The 20,320-nt window shown below is 50.0% G+C and overlaps 1 protein-coding gene across 1 annotated transcript in view; it reads right to left on the bottom strand.

The window, feature by feature from the left end:
- LOC135528074 (protein bassoon-like) overlaps positions 1-20,320 on the bottom strand; it is a 159,106-nt gene that overhangs the window by 14,595 nt on the left and 124,191 nt on the right. The window contains 5 exon segments of the mRNA XM_064956848.1: positions 375-2,805; positions 5,016-5,293; positions 5,296-6,612; positions 6,673-11,671; positions 12,294-12,758. Of these exon segments, the coding sequence (XP_064812920.1) occupies positions 375-2,805; positions 5,016-5,293; positions 5,296-6,612; positions 6,673-11,671; positions 12,294-12,758 (9,490 nt within the window).

Raw genomic sequence — 20,320 nt, 5'->3', positions numbered from 1 at the left:
TATGAAAACACGGCACACATAAAAAAAGACAACAAATGTAAAACACTGATAAGTTAATCACAACAAGTAAACAAAACCTAACTTTTACAAGACAACAACAACATTGTGTAAAAGAAAATGATGCACCTCAGAAGAACATGCGAGAGAAAGTGACGAACAAAGTGAAGAAACTGGACACGTGGATCATGCAGATTTGGCACAGGGGGACAGCACAGACAGCAGTCAGTCGGGACGAGAACTGCCAGTATAGCCCTCAAGACGCAACACCAGGAAATCATGCAACGACTTTCTGTCTTTCTCTCATCTAGCCTTATCTGTGGATGGGTGGGGGACGTTTATACGTGGGCAGAGACTGGCATTCAGCACCCATTTACCTTCGCTGTCCGAAACAGCGCAATGCATATCGTCTATAATGTAAGAATCGTCTGGTTTGTAGACGTGAGTCCGGGGCAAGTCTCTCATGTGGTCCTGCACATCAGGCAGGGAGTGGCTGGAGCCGTACTGGCCATAATACTGATTACCACGGCTGTCGTACAGCTCTGGGCCCAGGGAGGAGGCCCGCACATGAACACCCATGGAGCTCAGCAGGCTCTCCTCCTCCGAATACTGGGAGCGCATGGGGGGTCTGCCCCGGCTGTATCCCGCCCTGTACGATGAGCGATCCCTGTCCCCATCTCTCTCATAGGAGCGGCTGCGGTAGCCGGCATAGTCCCGGGACGAGATCTTGTCCATGCCATAGCCTGTGGAGCGTGAACGGCCCGAGGTGTAGTAAATGCGCTCGTCCTCCTCGGGATAGGAGTATCTCTTCTGCTCATAGGCACTCTTCCTCAGGCTGTAGGCCATGTCGTCCTGCAGCTTCCTGGCCCGGGACACTACAGTGCAGCTGCCACCGCCAGACGTGCTCATGGTGTAGGAGGCCAGGTCTGCCTCCACGTCACGTGCCTCCTCGATGGGGGAGAACTTGGAGATCTTCTGCTCCATGCCTTGCTTGCGGTGCTTGCTGCGCTTGGAGGACATGACGGCCGGAGCCAGGATCTTGGAGGCGTGCTTCTGGACCCCGGTGCGCTGTGCACCGTGTTTGGTGTAGTCATCATAGTAATAGGATGATCCCCCACCCATGCTAGTGCTGCTGCTGCCCACTACTCGGCCATATGTATCTGACCCTCGTGGGTGGTAGCTGCTCTTACCCCTGCCATGGTGGTCGTACGGGTCTTCCTCCCTGCTCAGCTCGTCCTCCGGCCTTCCGTAGGAACTTCCTCCTCTCGCCGGGCCGCTCTCCCCCATGTAGCGTCCACCATGACCGTCGCTTCGATGCATGTCCGCCGCCATGCCGCCCAGGCCGTCCTTTGTCAGCTCACTGATGTCGTCGCACATGACGTAGTTCCTTGGGATGTTCTGCTCCAGGCTGGCTGGGCCGTAGAGACCGTCCTGTGCATAGGTGGACGGGCTGTCAACCGAGTGCAGACGGTCAGATGGAGTGCCGTGGCCGTAGCTGTTGGCCACTGTGGTGGTGTACTGGCCGTAGGAGCTGGCTGTAGTGTTGGTGTAGCCGTAGGTGTTAGCTGTGGTAGTGGTATACTGGCCGTACGTACTGGCCAGGGTGGAAGTGTACTGCTGCCCATATGTGTTGGCAACTGTTGTGGTGTACTGGCCATAGGTACTAGAGACTGTAGAAGAGTATGGCCCATAAGTGTTGGTCATAGGGGTACCACCAGTATACTGTCCATATGGGGGCGCCCCACTGGAGGAGGAGTAGATGGCATCTTGGGCTGTGGTGGTCACCACTACAGTGGGGTTGCTTATGACCTCATAGTTAGTGGGCATCTTGTGCTCCAGGTCAGCCAGAGAGGTCTGTCTGGGTCTCTGATGAACAGTGAGGATGTCTGCCTGGGGCTGGTAGGGAGTGGTCTGGCTAGGGCCAGCTGGGTAGGACAGCTGGCTGGGGTATGGTGAGGTGTGGGTGGGGTAGGGAGGTTGGCCAGGCTGGGCAGGCTGGAACCCCTGGTGGCTTGGCTGTTGCTGTTGCTGGAGCAGTGGCTGCACCCCCTGCTCTGTCGGGTAGGGGGGCTGGCTCTGGGGGTATGTGTGGGAGGGGAAGGACCCCTGGGTCTGGTAGGATGGGGGAAGATGTTGGGTCTGCAGGGGGGTGGGCTGGGGAAGAGCTGCTGCCTGGGACACTGAAGGGTAGGGGGGCTGGTTGAAGGCTGCGGTCTGGTAAGGGGTGCCAGGCTGGGGTGCTGGAGCTGGCTGGCTCTGGGGGTGGTATGACTGGAAGGAGACGAAGGAGGAGATGGGAGGGAACTGGGCAGCTGTGTTGAGGTCACTGGTGTACTGGCTCAGTGGTGCTGTGCTGGGTCTGGTCAGCACCCCGTTGCTCTCGTAGGAAGCTACCGCCGCCGCCAGCCGCAGGTTATTCAGCTCGCTGTCTGACATGTAGTCTCGCGGGTCGCCCATGCAGCGCAAGTAGGCCATATCCCTCCTCTCCCTCTCCTTCACCAGGGTTTCCTTGCGCTGGTGAATGCCCAGCTCCAGGTAACGCAGCTTGGCATCAATCTCCTTCTCCTCCTCCTCCAGCTCCTGCTGCTGCTTGCGGAGCTTGGTGGACTCCTGCTCCACTGCCTTCAGCTCGTGGGTGAGGTCCTTCAGCAGGCTGGCTTTGGCTGCCAGACCTGGCCTGGACCCGGCCCTCAGGGAGGGCACAGCGGGCAGGGCCGGGGTGATGGTGGGGAGGTGGCTCTCCTCTGGAGGGGGGCTGGGCAGGGTCCTCTTCACCTTCCTCAGAGCGCTCTGCTGCAGGGCAGCAAGCTGCAGTGAGACGGGACAGGGCCGTGAGAGCAGGGGGTTAGGGTTAGCTAGCACAACAAAGCACTGCACATGTGACATAGATATGTATTGATTCTCAAGGACGATACTAAAAACAAAGTATATTCTTATGGTGTGATTGTACATGTTTTAAGGTGCCTGTGCAAAAGAGAAGAGCAATAAACAAATTGCTGTAAACTGAAGCTCTGTAAATATCAATATGTTTGCTAGCTTAAATGGTATTGCTTCAGTTACTTTGCAGTGCAAAGTAATACAAATGTCTATAATCTAACATATCCACTAACATTTCTCTATTATGTTACAACCTCAGCCATGGCACAACTGTGTAGGCAACACATTGTGAGTGTGTAATAGTTAATTACTTCATAATTGTTTAATTGTGGTAATTAAACTTGGATTTCCATTGGAGGTTAAATGAATCACAGCCACAGTCTCCAGAAAGGTTGGGGAAGATAGCCCCTGTATCTGTCAGCAACATTACTGTTTAACTATGACAAACTCATGAAGATGCTCCCACAGCAGTTCTACATAATCTCAGTAAATGTTTTACAACCATACACCTCTCTTCAGAAATTCTAGTAGGGTATCAAATAAGCCTAATTAATACCCAATAAGATTGGAGGTCTTAAAGAGACAAGCTATATTCAGTCATGCCATTTCTGACAGTCGTGCCAGTTCTGACAGTCGTGCAAGTTCTGACAGTCGTGCCATTTCTGACAGTCGTGCCATTTCTGACAGTCGTGCCATTTCTGACAGTCGTGCCATTTCTGACAGTCGTGCCAGTTCTGACAGTCGTGCCAGTTCTGACAGTCGTGCCAGTTCTGACAGTCGTGCCATTTCTGACAGTCGTGCCAGTTCTGACAGTCGTGCCATTTCTGACAGTCGTGCCAGTTCTGACAGTCGTGCCAGTTCTGACAGTCGTGCCAGTTCTGACAGTCGTGCCAGTTCTAACTCCACGTATTCATCGCCTTCAAATCCTCAATATTTATGAAATCAAACAATTTCAAGTCTGTTTGTTTGTCTTCAATTCAAAATTAATCTACTTCCTGTTTCTTTTCAAATGCTATTCAAATGTAATACTCAGGTTCATCATTACTCTACAAGAACTGCCACTGAATTCCACACAACTTTTTGCCGTACAAGATTAGGTCAGCTCGCCATCACCCACATTACAGAGGTCAATCATTTTCCGTTAAGTCTCCCTGACCCCCTCAAACACTGCAACAGCTCCTTCAACAACTCCTTCAAATTCAAAATGAAAAATATCTACTGGACATTCCACTCAATGACTCATCCCAATAGTTTCCTGCCTGTCTGCCACTGCCCATCTGTCATTTTAATAATGCATCATCCACCCCAAATTATCATTTTTTCCTTTTTCTTAGTGTAAATCTCAAATGATTTATTAATTGGTCTTAAAAATCTGGATACTTGTTTTCTACGGTTGAACACATATTTTGAAAGAGGGAGGTGCCTTACAAGCCTCTCAGTTTTTTTAACCTGTCCTGCACACACTTCCGTTTGCCTTTTAAATTCTTATCATACTGTTTTGTATGTTATTGTGTGCAAATAAATAATAATAAAAATCACAAAAGAAAGCATTATTCACAAATACGGCGGACGGTTCACTTAAATTTCAGAATTCGTTCGGCATTTTCTTCCCTTCATAGTAATCTGTATATAGGGGGGACAAACGTCAATCTGTAATTTGCCATTTAAGCAAAGAGTAACATACAGTTGGAGTTAGTATTGGATGAATGGAGGTATCATTGTCAGGTTTTGCCTGTAATGATTTTAACGATTTCTTGCCAAAAATATCAACTTTAATGTAGAGATACTTTGATAGTGTTCACTTAGGAAGTTGTGCATTAATAAGATGTTGGAGGACATGCCTCAACAGTGTTTTTTAAAACTAGAGATCTATCAGTGTTAAATGTGTGTAAATTGTCTTGTGTGTTTTATGTGTAGTATATAGCATTGTCTGTGAATGCACTGTATGTTTATGGGGCCACATTTTAATATCAGTCTGTCAATTTGATACATACTGTACTACAGTAGGATTCATACTCAACATTAAAAAGACAACTGTCTATGTGATGCTACGATTGAAATAAGACTCTTTGCTCTCTTTCAGTCTCTGCATGTGTACAGAAATAGCTGTTGAGGATCAAAGGATTGACCTTGTAACCTACCTGGCTCTGAAGAGCTTGCTGCTGGTACAGGTTTAGCCTGGCCTTAGTGTGCTCATCAGTGGTGAGGCTCAGCAACTTGGGGTCAGACATGGACCTCTGTGTGTTCTTAATAGGGCGGGGCATGCTGGGGAGGCGCTGGGGTGACTCGGCTGTGTAGGCCTTCTGCTGGGGAGTGACATGGGCCTTGTTCAGCCCGCCGCTGGACAGGGAGGTCTCCAGCAGGCGGTGGGGGGAGACGGGGGACACAGGGGAGTAGAGCACCTGGGGGGACTTGGGGGCTGACGGATCAGGCTGGAGAGGGACTCGTTGTGGAGGTGGTTCATGGGCTGGGTCTGGGTCTGGTAGCTGATCTCCATGGGGTCAGACCTCCTCCTGTTCTGCTGCTGCCGCGGGTCGGCAACCAGCTGGATACCCGTGGAGTAGGGGTTGATAGTGGTGGGCACGCTGAGCTGTGGCACCACCACGCCCTGAGACTGGGCCTCCACATCTGTTTGGCAGGCTAGGCTTTGGCCTTTCTGGGTCCTTTCAGGGCCTGAGATGTAGTGAACGATCTCCACTTTGTTCGGGTCTGGCAAAGTGACGTGGATGGCCGGGGACACCTTCCCCAGCTGGTCTGTTTCGGTCTGGCAGGAGCAGTCTCGAATGGTCTGAATGGCGATGCTGGATGAGGTGGCCGTCTTGGAGGCTGCATCAGTCTTGTGGTCGGCCCCGGGATCCGAGTGCCTGGAGAAGCGTGAGCGTCTGCGTCTCACAGGCTGCTCCCACTCCACTTTCTCCTCGTCGTCGTCGGTTTGGACGCTACGGTCCACGCTGCGCCTGTTGCGTCTGCGCCTAGACATGATGTACCTCTCCTCACCGTCCTCTTCGTCTGTCTGAACACAACTGTCCACGATCCTCCGGGCTCCGTAGAACTCAACGCTCTCGCCCTCCATTCCATCCCTCAGTCGGGGCATGGAGGTGGAGTTCTGCTTTCTCATGTTGGTCCTGGTCTCCATCTGCTCCTCGTTGTTCCTTAGACACATGTCTGAGGAGGAGTTGGGCAGGGACCTGAAACCCATTTGGTTTCCGTAGGGCTGCAGCATCTGGCCGCTCTGGTCCAACTTAGCGGCTGCGGTGGCTGCAGCAGCAGCAGCTGCAGCAGTCTTTTGCCGCTTCTGCTCCTCGAGCTGCTGCTGGAGCTGCTGCTGCAGTGACTGGATCTGGTCAAGCTGGGCTTTCTGCTGGGCCAACTGCTCCTTCTGCATCACCAGCTGGTTCTCCCTCTCAGCCTGCTGCTGCTGCAGGACCTGCTCCTTGATGGTCTGCAGCTCCTGGATCTCCCTGTGCACCAGCATCTGCTCTTTCTCACGATGCCGCTGCAGCTCCATGCGCTCTCTCTCCAGCTCCTCCTGCAGACGCAGCTGACGCAGCTTCTCCAACTCCACGCGTTCCCGCTCCATTTGCAGAAGCTGCTCCTGCTGGCGGTGCATCCTCTCCTCCTCAGTCTCGGTCTCCGGGTTGACAGGGCCGCTGGAGGGTGGGGTTGGGTGATGGGGCAGGGTGCTGCTCTGGGGCCCAGTGTAGCTTTGTGTTGGGGGGTAAGCATGGGCCGGAGGTGACTGGCTCTGGGGTGGATGCTGGCCCTGTGGGTGGAATTGAGTTTGCATGTGCTGTGGCTGAGGTGGGGGTTGGTTCTGAGGCTGGACCTGGGGCTGCCCTGGGGCCTGAGTGTGGAGGTGAGCCTGGGTCAGGTTTATGGGCTGCTGCTCAGACTCCTTTGGCAAGCTCACTGAGGCTGATGTATGGGCAACAGGAGATTGATACGGGGGATCAGATCCACTTGATGTCACAGAGGGCTTCCCTAGGAAGATTGGGGCATCCTGAGTGGTGTTGACGGCGGCAGGCATGCTCACAGGGGTTGACGTCGTAGATGGGAAGACGTTGGGAGCCGGATAATGGTATGGGGCCTGTCCAGACATAGGCATCCGTGGGTTCACAGGCATCCTGGTGAGGCTGGCCAGAGGCACAGGTGTCATATTGGCTGTGGGTAAAGGCCTGTACACTCCACTTAATAGTGGGCGCAGCACTGAGGCAGGCTGGGTAGTGATTGGCAAGGTGGAGGCGATGGGTGTGTTGATGGTAGAATAGGTCATCCCATCAGCAGACCTCATGGCAGACGGGTACATGGCTCGGAGGCTGGCTTGCCTGGCATTGATCATGTTGGTGAGCGCTTGGGTGTGAGAGATTGGCTTCCCGTCAGGTCCATAGAGCATATTTTGTCTCATAGAGTTAAGCCTGCCACCTGGACCTGTTCCTCTGCCTACACCGTATTGCATAAGCTCTGGGTTGCTCCCATAGCGGTCCATTGAGTTGAGGGCAGCGCACATTCGACTGATCTCTCTGGCAGTGGTGGCACTGTACTGGGCCAGGTTGGACTCCTGGAAGTTAGCGAGGTCTCGCGGGGAGTAGCCGTAGTCAGAGCTGATGTTTGACAGGGAGTTGAATCTGCGTATGGGCAGGGCAGTTGCAGTGATATCACCTCCATGGCGTAGGTCAGTGTAGGAGCCATATTGCATGCCCAGTCCGAGGAATCCACCCTCATAGGTGTGTTTCATGGTGCTGAGGTCCACAGCCAGCTCTCCAGAGGTCTGGAAGTGTGGGTCCATCTTGGAGTGGTAGGACTGGAGTCCGGCCTCTGCTAGGTTGGTGTCAGACATCGAGGGCTGTAGCCGGCCAGGGAACGGTAATGTGTAGGCTTTATGCCCGTCCATAGAAAACTCCTGAAACTGGCCCTCCTGGTCCGACTCATACGAGAGTGGTGGCACAGAGTGTGGTCTTGGCTCTTGAGTGGCCACATTCTCATCAACATTTGGCTTTTGGGAAAATGGTCCGCCAACGCAACTACCTCCAAATGGGAGGCGGTACACGACATCACAGCAAGCTGGTTGGTTCTCAGCTTTGATCTGCCCCCCTGTGAGGTCCACGGCATCCTGGCCCTCCTCTGTCTTCACCAGCTGGGTCACTGGTCCTCCCTGTGGGGCCCCATCCATTTGGACCATCATGCCATGAGGCCCACCCCCAGCCAGGCGCATCACACCTGCCGGGGTTGGTTTGCTCTTCAGCTCCAGGAGATCTCCAGTGCCGTAGATATCAGGGGCAACGGCAGGGGACATAGTACTGACCACGGCTGGGGTATTGCTGGTTTGGCTGACCAGAAGGTCTTTCTTGAGCAGCGTCATCTGGCCTGGTAGGTTGAACCGAGCTACGGAGGACTGCTGCTGCATCTGGTGGTGTTGCTGGAGCTGATGCTCCAAGAGCTGCTGTTGCTGTTGGAGCTTTTGCTGCTGCTGGAGAAGCTGCTGCTGCTGGATGCTCAGGTCCTCCAGCTTGGCGTCGATCTTGGGGATAGATGGGTCAGTGGGAGGTGGTTTGTTTTGTGACAGGCACATGGCTGAGCCCATGCCCTGACCAAGGTCAACTCTGTTTGGTAGAGGGTCCCCATAGATCATGGGCTGTTGGGGCTGCGATATGAACATGGAGGCGGCCACCGTGACGCTCATCGTGGTTGCAGTGGATACCATTACCTGGGGCTGCTGCTGGGTGTTCAGGTTCATGATGAGGGGCTGGATGATAGTGGAGGGGTGGCTCCCCTCAATCCCGCTGGTGTATTTGCGTGTTTCTGTGGCCAGGGAGGTAAGATCCATGCCATGGGCAGTCATTAAAATGGGAGCTGCGTTAGTGGCGGTTCTCAGATCTACTGTTCTTAGATCCACCACACTCCCACCATGGATCATCTGGCCCGGCTCGACACTCGAGGTCCCCGGGATGCTGGAGAACCTGCAGAGAGAGATGTTGTCCATAGACATGGAACCACGGCTGTAGGTGCTAGCTGTGGTGACCATGCTGGTTCCAACACTGACCTTCTCCACCTTCTGCATCCTATAGAAGCTGTGCTGAGGAGACTGGTGGTATGGAGGGGTGTCTGGCGGACTGGCCTGTGGAGAGTAGCTGTCAAATGTCGACTGTCGGGTGAATCTGGTGGGCGAGGATAAAGGTGACGTGGCGGTGTTGACCGTCATTGGTTTGGCAGAGCTTGTGGGCTCCAAGCTTGCGACCATGTAGGGGGCATGCTGGGAGGATTGCTGTCTCAAGAGATGTGGGGATATGCCCCTTTCAGATGTCTGTGTCCCCTGGGCCATCACTGGGGAGGTGGGCCCAGAGCCAGCTGACAGAGCCCCTATGCCTGGGCTGAATGTCTGAGTGGATATCTCGGCCCTCCTGGAGGGTGAGCGACTTGGGCTCTCGGTGGGCGAGGCAGAGGGAGACAGAGGGGGGCTGGAGCTCTTGTAGTACGAGTACATCTTTGTCGAGTGGGGCTCTATGACATGCTCTGAAGATGTTGCACTCTCTCTAGCTTGGACCCCTCGGCTCTCGCCCACCCTCCTCGCAACTACCTCTCTCTGGCTGTAAGCCTGTGTTATCTCCGCTATCTTGCTGCACACATTTGAGATGGTTGTGGTTGAAGTGGCAGGTCCTCCAGTTTGTCGACCATACATGATGGATTGGGTGGTCGTCATCGTTTGACTAGCGCTTGTGTGAGGGATGGTCACTGCATCCCGGGAATAAACCCCGTAGGCTGCAATTGTGGTGGCGGCCGCCACTGGAGTAATGCCATTTTTACCCGTCTGGCTCTTCATCCCGGCTTTATGGACATCTTTGGAGTAGTGTTGTGTCACCTGTACATCAGGGATCCTTCCTCCAGCCTCAGAGAAAGTCACAGGTGCAGAGAGCTGAGTGGGGCTGTTGCCAGGAGTCAACAGGTCATTGGTCTGCTCAAGCAGCTTAGCGAAGGCCGACCCTGTATCTAAAAGCTGCTTAGCTGGATAGATACTGTCGTCTATTTCCACCTGCTCGTCTGCCTGCTGCTGTAACTCCAGGGCTGAGGATTGATGCATTTTAGTGATGCTTTGGGAGGTCTGGCGGATCTCTTCGTAGATGCCTCCTGTCTCTGCCGCCTCGTTTTCATAACTAGTCTCAGCCTGCTCGTACTCATACTCATCTTCATACTGTTGGCCATTCGTGTCGTCCTCATATGCACTGTTGTGTCTCCCTTGTTGCTGCTGCTGTTGCTGTTTCTGTTGTTTCTGCAGCAACTCGGCTTTCCTCATCATTTCCTCATACACCTCCTCAGCACTCTTCAGGGGCTTGCTGCTGGAAGGCGCGGTGGTGGTTGAAGTTGTCGACGACTTCTCAGTAGGAGAGTACAGAGACATGAACGTGGGCAAGTTATACTCGCTGCCAGACTTGTAGAGATTAGACTCGTATCCCTCAGCCTCTGAGTCAAGGCTCTGGGGGGAGTATTCTGAGGCAGAGGATCGATGGAGCTCCTCCATCTCCGCAGCTTGTCGCAGCTCCTCAGTAGGGGAGGCATCCTCGATGGGGGAGAGGTTGCTGGGGGGCGTCTTGGATCTCTCCCTGCGTCTCTGGGCCCTCAGCTCCTCTTTATCTCTTTTGGTCTTCCTGGCCGTGCTGCGGATCCTCTGTTGCTCCAGGTCCCTCATCTTCTCCTGCTCCCGCAGCAGCTCCTCCTCCTCTCTCAGCTCGTCCTCCTCCGAGGAGTCCTCAATGGTGGGCAACAGGGGGCCGTGGGAGCGGTGGCGGGCCTTCCTTTGCTGCTTGGCGTCCTCCAGTCTCTGCCTGCGACTGGGACTGCTGTCGCTGTCTTCCTCCATGGAGGAGATGGAGGTGGGGGAGGTGCCAGAGTTGTAGCTGGAGGTGGTGGGTGGCAGGGTGGAGGAGTACTCACCCCTGGAGCGCTCCTCGGGAGACCCCGTCAGGCTCTCCATCTCCAACTCGGGCTCTCGGTCCAGGCTGAGGTCGTTCTCGTTGTTGAGCTCCATGTCGTGGCTGTAACTGTTGGTGTTGTTGAGCTCGATTGTCTTGAAGCGGCGCAGGCCCCCCAGACCCCCCTCCTCTCCTTCCTCCGCAGAACAGTTGTAGATGTCGCTGGAGCTTTTGGTGTCCTCCTCAAAGCTGCTGGACTGGTGAGAGAGGCGGCGCTTCTCTTTCGTCAACTCTGAGATGTGCTTGTGTGTTTTTTTAGGTTTTTGGTAGCCGTAGCCTTCGTCCTCCTCGTCCTCCTCTTCCATGTCCTCCTCCTCTTCCTCATTGTCCTCGTCAGCGCTCATCTCCATGATCTGCCTCCTCATGAACTCCTCATCTGTCATTGGCTCCGGCTCAGCCACTTTCTTCTCCTCTTTGGGAGCGGCACTGTTCTTGTGCTCCTGTTTGGACTCCCAGTCTCCTCCGTCCTCCTCCTCCTCTTCCACAATGTCCTCCAGCTCCTCATCAGAGTCATAGGCCTCCGGGGTGATGGACAGCGACCGGGGTCTCTGCTCTCGGTGGTGCCGGCCTCGGCCCCTTTCGCGCTCCCTCTCCTCAACTGGCATGGTCTTGCACTCCAGCAGGGGCCTCATGGAGCTCTCCAGCTTGGTGATCTCGGAGGGGCTGGGGGGGCTGCCACGCTCGCTAATGCCCCTCTCGCTCAGCTTCATCTCCTCCTCCTGGATGAGGCCGATAATCTCGCTGTGGGAGCTGGAGATGCCGTCGGAGGAGTAGCCCGTGTCGCTCAGGCTCTGGGGGCTCCGCGACAGGTCCTGAGTGCTGTTCTTGGTCTCCTAAGGGGAAAGACAGAGAGAGACAAAATAACTAATAAGTAAGACATAAGAAATCAGCCAAAAACAATACATCAGACCAGGAAAAATACCTGAAAAAGACCTGAAAACCCCCAAAATGATCTTATGCAATGACTATATTAACCATTTTATTCGAAATGTTCTGCTCCTCATAGATTTCCACCCATACTCACAGTGTACATTAGAGAGCAGTGGGGATTAGAGTGGAGCACTTTGGTATTCACATCAGCACTAATTCAGAACCACTAACTAAGGCCTTGATGGTTTTGCACATTCATGGTTGTACCAATCTTAATGCTTCATATTTCAAGAGGAGCGATGGCTACAATGAAAAAACATAAATTTTCTCTGTGTGGAGTAAATTTGTCAGTGCTCTGGCTGGCGCCTGCTTCATCAGCATTATTTTCTAGCTGCAGAGGAAGAGGGAAGGCACAGAAAAGATTGGATCCCATTTTCTAATCAATTGCTATACTGTTGCTATAAACTAGCAATACATTATCCCATTTCAAATCCACTGAATATCCTACAACCAACATCTTGCTTTAATATATAACAACACAGCCTTATCAAAATGAATTTATGGGACACCTAAAAGGTGACTTACATCATATCTTGACTTCTTTAACTCTTTTATTGGTGTGATTGGCTCTCCCTTCTTTTGAGTTGGTTTGGTGTCTATGGCGGATTCCACCAACTTCTCTGGTTTTGGCGTAGTCTCTTCCGTGGCCGTTGCTTGTTTCAGGGGCTCGATTGCAGGTATAGGTGTGGCCTGGACAGGGGCCTGTGTGTCTCCAGTTTGCTTCGCTGCAGTTGGTTCAAAAAGTCCGCTCCCCAGGGCTGTCTGGGGCTTCTGCTGCTGCGGCTGCATTTGTCTCGGCCCTTCCTGCTGCTGATTGGTGAATTTTTGGAAGGGTGGCTGTTGAACAGGCTGCTGACTGGCCAGTGCCTGGTGGTGTGGAGAACCCATTGGTTGGTGCTTTGGAGACGGATGAGATACAGGAGAGGGATCCCGGAGCCCTCCAGACATCAGTCGCTGGGTCTGGCAGTTCAGACAGAGCCATTCTTTCTTCTGCAAAACAAATCAGAAAAACAAGAGAGAGAAAGTGAAGGGGCTACAGAGTAGGAACTGAAGAATGTGACAAAAGTAGAACATCACTCCCACATTTCATGTTCATCTCCACTGTGATTCTGTGGATAAGGACAAGAGTGACAACATGACTTCACTGTGATTAAGTCTGTGGGTCTCAGAGGAGAAAGTAGTACTGTCTATCGGCAGACTGCTACCAGATCAAGAGATATCTCGCTTCTTTCTACAACCCATCTGGGGAGCCGGCACACATAGCAATGATGTTCCCATAACAATGGGACTGAGTGGCGGCCCAGGACCACTACTACAGTATACTTCGAGAAGTAAGCCTCTTAAAACTATGAAGCATAAAAGCCTCCCTGCAAGAGCTGCCAAGCTCTTAAATAGTTTATTTCAAGTAGTAGTGTTTAGTTTTTCTTTCTCTTAAGTGTGATTAGCAAAGCCACAAATTATATCCCTATTTCTCATTTGCTGGTGGACTCATAACAGCGATTGCTCTTAAGACAGAGAGCAATACTGTGGTCCACTCCTCTATATTGATCTGACCAAGGTGCAGACATGTTTTTTGCCCACACTGAAGACGTCGATACCAGTCCGCTAATACAGGCCCAGTGCACTTCTTTGGTGATAAAAAAACTATGTATGAGTGTTTACCAGCATTTGTAACTTGAGTCTGATAATTATCTGCACAAAACAGTTCATCTGATAATACTTGTGGAAAATAAAATACTTTTTTGATATATGTTCAAATTTCTTGAAATGGGGCCTCTCGAGTGGTGCAGTGGTCTAAGTGCTTGCTGTGCCACTCGAGATTCTGGGTTCGATTCCAGGCTCTGTCGCAGCCGGCCGTGACCCAGAGACCCATTGGGTAGCGCACAACTGGCCAAGTGTCGTCCGGGTAAGGGGAGGGTTTGGCCGGCAGGCCGGGCGTGTCCTTGTCCCATGGCGCGCTAGCAACTTCTGTGGCAGGCCGGGCTGTCCTTGTCCCATGGCGCGCTAGCGACTTCTGTGACAGGCCGGGCGTGTCCTTGTCCCATGGCGTGCTAGGGACTTCTGTGGCAGGCCGGGCTGTCCTTGTCCCATGGCGCGCTAGCGACTTCTGTGGCAGGCCGGGCGTGTCCTTGTCCCATGGCGCGCTAGCGACTTCTGTGGCAGGCCGGGCGTGTCCTTGTCCCATGGCGCGCTAGTGACTTCTGTGGCAGGCCGGGCGTGTCCTTGTCCCATGGCGCGCTAGCGACTTCTGTGGCAGGCCGGCCATGTCCTTGTCCCATGGCGCGCTAGTGACTTCTGTGGCAGGCCGGGCGTGTCCTTGTCCCATGGCGCGCCAGCGACTTCTGTGGCAGGCCGGGTGCAGTGCAAACTGACACGGTCACCAGGTGTACGGTGTTTCCTCCGACACATTGGTGTGGCTGGTTTCCAAGTGGGCATTGTGTCAAGAAGCAGTGTGTAGTGTTTCGGAGGAGGCACGCCTCTCCCAAGTCTGTACGTGAGTTGCAGCAATGAGACAAGACTGTAACTACCAATTGGGTAGAAAATAAATGCATATATATTTATTTGTTTTGTTTATTGAAGTACTTTGCAAATACAACTTATTTCTACATGAAAACTGAAAAGGTCTATTGATTATTTCTCATTAGACACTGTTTCTGGAGTAACTGGAGTGCATACATTTTCATACAGGTCCCCTGTGGGAATTGAACCCACAACCCTAGCATAGCAAGCACCATGCTCTACCAACTGATCCACATCATCACATCACATCAAATCACAAGCCACTTGATCTTTCAATGTACTCAATGACTGTATTGTGCATAGTTTTTCTTCATGGTGACGGAAAGTCTACAGGTACAAACCTAACTGACCAGCATTTAGGCTACAATGCAGTAATGTACACTTACATTAAGTGGTTTGTAAGGATGGTCAATCAATACTGCACAAAAAGTGATTGTTTTCCATGTGATTTGATCAAGAAAAATATGTAATTTGATGTTGATGTTTTGTGTCTTTGCCCATAACTTTGCCCCTTTTAATGTAAATGTTTGAGGACAGGGTTTTGTCCTTTCTGGATTCCATTATAATGACAAACACAGAGAAAGGGACAGGGCAACAAATCTTACAATTCCAACTATTGAATCCTGCAAGATACTGTTCTAAAATTTTTTTTTTTTTAATTGCCGAAGCTGATTTGGTCTATTAATATGTTGTTGTTTTTTTAAACACTGTTTTTTAAGTTTTACACACACACACAGACAGACAAAACAACACAAAGCAATATAAATAATATACTCAACTAGAAAATAGAAATAATACATTAAAAAAAATAGCTTTAAAGATACCATACTTTAGACAAGTTAAACACACCAGGCAGAAGGCTACTAAAGGTTAAAGGGCAATCTATAGTACAGGGACAGAGCAAACACCTTACCATTGTTGCTGTAAACAGTCAAGGGATAGGGGTGGAGAAATGCAACCACTCACAGACAGTCCCGGCCACAGACCGACCATCCACTGGACCAAAAATAAAAAGTTTACAATGCTTTAAAATAAAAAAATGAATAATAATCTTTTTATGTAGGCGTGAACAAAATGTAAAAATAAAAATAACTGTGAAAAACAAGCTCACACTTCAGTCTCAGCCCGGGCAAGATGAACAAGGCATCCGCAGGTCACAAATCAATAAACACATCAACCTTAATGCCCCCTCAGACAAAACACAAAGAAAAGCTCATCCAACCCTTAAGTCATAGGGGGGTCAAATACAGACTTATTTTGGTTTTAATAGGAGTGCCATCAGAGAATGGACTGTTTAAAGTAAGACTGGGATGGAGCCCAAGCCTCATTAAACAGTTTGGGGTTCCCACGTGAATTGAATTGAATTTTTTCTAGTTTCAGAGAGCACAACACATCTCTCACCCAATATTTATAAGATGGGGGAGCTGCCATCTTCCAGTTCTGTAGTATTAGCCGTCTAGCTAAAAGAGTTGTATAAGCAACAGTGTCCGACTGGATTCTTGATAGGGGGGTACCCATGGGCAGTACTCCAAAAAGGGCTGTAGGGGGAGACGGATCTATAACAGTGTCATATATATCAGAGAAACATTTAAATATTAATTCCCAAAAACCTGACAGTTTATGACAGCCCCAAAACATATGCAACAGTGTGGCTGGTTCCACTTTACATCTGACACAGGTAGGATCAAAATCAGAGAATATTCTTCCAAGTTTGGCCCCCTTGAATTGAATGAGGCTGTGTCTAGTGCTAAAAGAGGATGAGTGCCCCCTGTGCAGCACAGATTCTCAGGTGTCTTCCCCAAGTTCCCCCCCAAATCCCTTTCCCATTGAGTCTTTAAAGGCACCAAAGAAGGGTTCTGTAAGTCATTAATGATTGCATATACATCTGAAATTGCGCCCCTAGGAAGCTTGTTCAGCTCCAAGATGCTCTCTATAGCTGTATTCGCAGGCCTTTGGGGAAATCCAGGTATGTTAGCTCTGACAAAGTTCCTAGTCTGGAGATAGTGGAAAAAGTGGGATTGGGGAGGTTGAACTTTTCCAGCAGCTGAGCAAAAGAGGCAAATGTATCATCAAAGAATAATGGGGCTAGTGAGGAGAGGCCTAGTGAGTGCCAGTTGCCAAAAGCCCCATCATTCAAAGATGGAGGAAATAAAATGTTCTGATTGATTGGGCCTGATAGAGAAAAGCCTCGGAGGCTAAAGGCTAAAAGGAACTGATTCCACATTTTAAGAGACTGCTTTACAATTGGGTTGACACACCTTTTGCCTAGTGACACTGGGAGAGACGAGCACAACACAGTGGAAAGTGCAGCAGGTTTACATGATTCAGACTCCATCTGGACCCAGAGTGGTCTAGGGCCAGTAGGATCAGTCTGCAGCCAGTACAGAAGGGCTCTGAAATGTGCAGCCCAATAGTATGTCTGAACATTTGATAGATCTAAACCCCCCAATCATTTATAACTTAGGCTTCTGTACATGTTTTTATTAATATATGTTTTAATTCAGATTTTTTAATCCCCCTACTCCGCCCCCCCCACCCCCTCTTGTATGTAGTGCATTATACATCTGCATATACTGTAGACTACTCAATCCCCCTCTCTTTGTACTGTATGTAGCGCAGCAAGTAGCCCCCCCCCCCTGCCCCTCTCAAGTTGGAAGAGAGCTATTTTTACCCAGGGTTCCATTGTTCTGCTCTAGCGCACACTTTCATCCCCTCCCCAGTTCTACTGCCACTACTGCTGCTTCTCCAGACCAGTCAGCACTACACTACCCTTCACTACACTACACTACACTACTCTACCTTACACTACACTACAGTACAATACACCACACTACACTACTCCACCCTACACTACCCTGCACTACACTACCCTTCACTACACTACACTACACTACTCTACCTTACACTACACTACAGAACAATACACCACACTACACTACTCCACCCTACACTACCCTGCACTGCCCTACCCTACACTACACTAGGCCTACACTATAATACACTACACTACTCTACTCTACACTGCCCTACACTACTCTACCCTATACCCCACTACACTACACTACACTACTCTACTCTACCCCACACCACACTACACTGCTCTACACTACACCACACTACACTACTCCACCCTACACTACCCTGCACTGCCCTACCCTACACTACACTAGGCCTACACTATAATACACTACACTACTCTACTCTACACTGCCCTACACTACTCTACCCTATACCCCACTACACTACACTACACTACACTACACTACACTACACTACACTACACTACTCTACTCTACCCTACACCACACTACCCTAATCTACACTACACTACACTACACCACACTACACTACACTACACTACACTACACTACACTACCTTACCCTACCCTACACTAGGCCTAGACTATACTACACTGCACTACACTACCCTACACTACACTAGGGCTACACAATACTACACTACACTATAGCACACTCTCTGTCACTACAAAACACTACACAACAGTACAGCAAACTATATTACACTACAGCACACTACACTACACTAGGCCTACACTACACTATAATACTCTACACTACCCTACCCTACACTCCACTACAGCACAATACACTACACTACAGCACAATAAACTGCAGTATCTTACACTCCACTACAGCACACTACACCACAGTAGGCCTACACTACACTATAATACTCTACACTTCACTACAGGACAATACACTACACTACAGTACACTACATCATACCACACTACAAGACGGCACACTACACTACACTAAAGCACACTACACTTCAATCCATTACAGTACACTACAATCCACCACAGTACATTACATCACACCACTCTACACTACCCTACCCTACACTCCACTACAGCACAATACACTACACTACAGCACAATAAACTGCAGTATCTTACACTCCACTACAGCACACTACACCACAGTAGGCCTACACTACACTATAATACTCTACACTTCACTACAGGACAATACACTACACTACAGTACACTACATCATACCACACTACAAGACGGCACACTACACTACACTAAAGCACACTACACTTCAATCCATTACAGTACACTACAATCCACCACAGTACATTACATCACACCACACTACACTACACTACAGCACACTACACTACACTAAAGAACACTACACGACAGCACATTACACTACACTAAAGCACACTACACTACATTGCAATCCACTGCACTATACTACAGCAGACTACACTGCAATCCACTACACTACACTACAGCACACCACACTACAGCTCACTACACTACAGCACACTAATAGACACTATGCTACACTAAAATCCACTACACTAAACTACAGCACATCACTATAGACTACAGCACAATACACTACACTACCCTACACTCCACTACAGCACACTACACTACACTACAGTACAATACACTACACAACAGCAAAACACACTACACTACACTACAGCACAATACACTACAACACACTACAGTACAACACACTACATTCCACTACAGCACAATACACTATACTACACTATACTACAGTACCCTACACTCCACTCCACTACAACACAATACTACACTATACTACAGTACCCTACACTCCACTACAACACAATACACTATACTATACTACACTATACTACAGTACCCTACACTCCACTACAACACAATACACTATACTACACTATACTACAGTACCCTACACTCCACTACAACACAATACTACACTATACTACAGTACCCTACACTCCACTACAACACAATACACTATACTACACTATACTACAGTACCCTACACTCCACTACAACACAATACACTATACTATACTACACTATACTACAGTACCCTACACTCCACTACAACACAGTACCCTACACCCCACTACAGTACAATACACTATACCACACTACAGTACAACACACTACACTACAGCACACTACACTACACTATGCCTACACTACACTATAATACTCTACACTACCCTACACTTCACTACAGCACAATACACTACACTACAGTACACTACACCACACCACACTACAAGACACTGCACTATGGCACACTACACTACACTAAAGCACACTACACTACAATCCACTACAGTACACTACAATCCACCACAGTATATTACATCACACCACACTACACTACACTCCACTACAGCACAATACACTACACTACCCTACACTAAAATCCACTACACTAAACTACAGCACAGCACAACACACTACACTACAGCACAATACACTACACTACACTACCCTACAATCCACTACAGCACAATACACTCCACTACACTACACTACAGCACACTACACAACAGCACACTACACGACAATCCACTACACTACAGCACAAAGCCACAAAATGGAGGAACAGTCAGCACAGAGCCGACCAGAGGAAGAAGAAGAGAACTGGAGAGGCCCAACGGGCAAAGACGAAGAGAAGGAAGAGAAGGAATGACAGAAAAGATGGGAGAGAAGTGGTGGAGGATGAGGAGAAAGGACAAAATAGAGCAAGAGTGATGAGAAGAATAAAGGAAGATGGACAGACAAAGAAGAAGGAAGAAATGAGGGAGATGGGCCCTAGTCAAAAGTAGTGCACTATTGGGAATATGGTGCCATTTGGGACGCATCCTAGAAAGTAAATCAGAGTCTTATGACAGAGGAAGTAAAATCCCAGTGGGATTGCTTCCTTCTACCCAGCCAAGCTCTTGATGAACCTCTTGATGAACCTCTCAGAGCCAGAGTGAGTTATTGACTTCCATCCACACTGCCTCTCCACTCCGTGGTAGGTAACCACGGCCCAGTTCCCCATAGCTACTGTACCACCAAACCTCATCTGCTAGAAGCACGTCCTCCATCCCATTGACACGACTACTCATTATCAATCCCCCTATCGAGCACAATTGTAAAGTGGACCAAAGCAGAGTGTAGAGGGTCTCATGCGGTGTTACAGTGATGCAGAACCCATCTCTTCATGTGTCCCCCTCCTCTGTGCCCCTCCCTCTGTCCTATATCCCTGT

Source organism: Oncorhynchus masou, chromosome 33 (genome assembly GCF_036934945.1).
Source record: "Oncorhynchus masou masou isolate Uvic2021 chromosome 33, UVic_Omas_1.1, whole genome shotgun sequence".
In the NCBI taxonomy this organism is placed as follows: Eukaryota; Metazoa; Chordata; class Actinopteri; order Salmoniformes; family Salmonidae; genus Oncorhynchus; species Oncorhynchus masou.
This window is presented reverse-complemented; position numbering and strand designations above follow the sequence as displayed.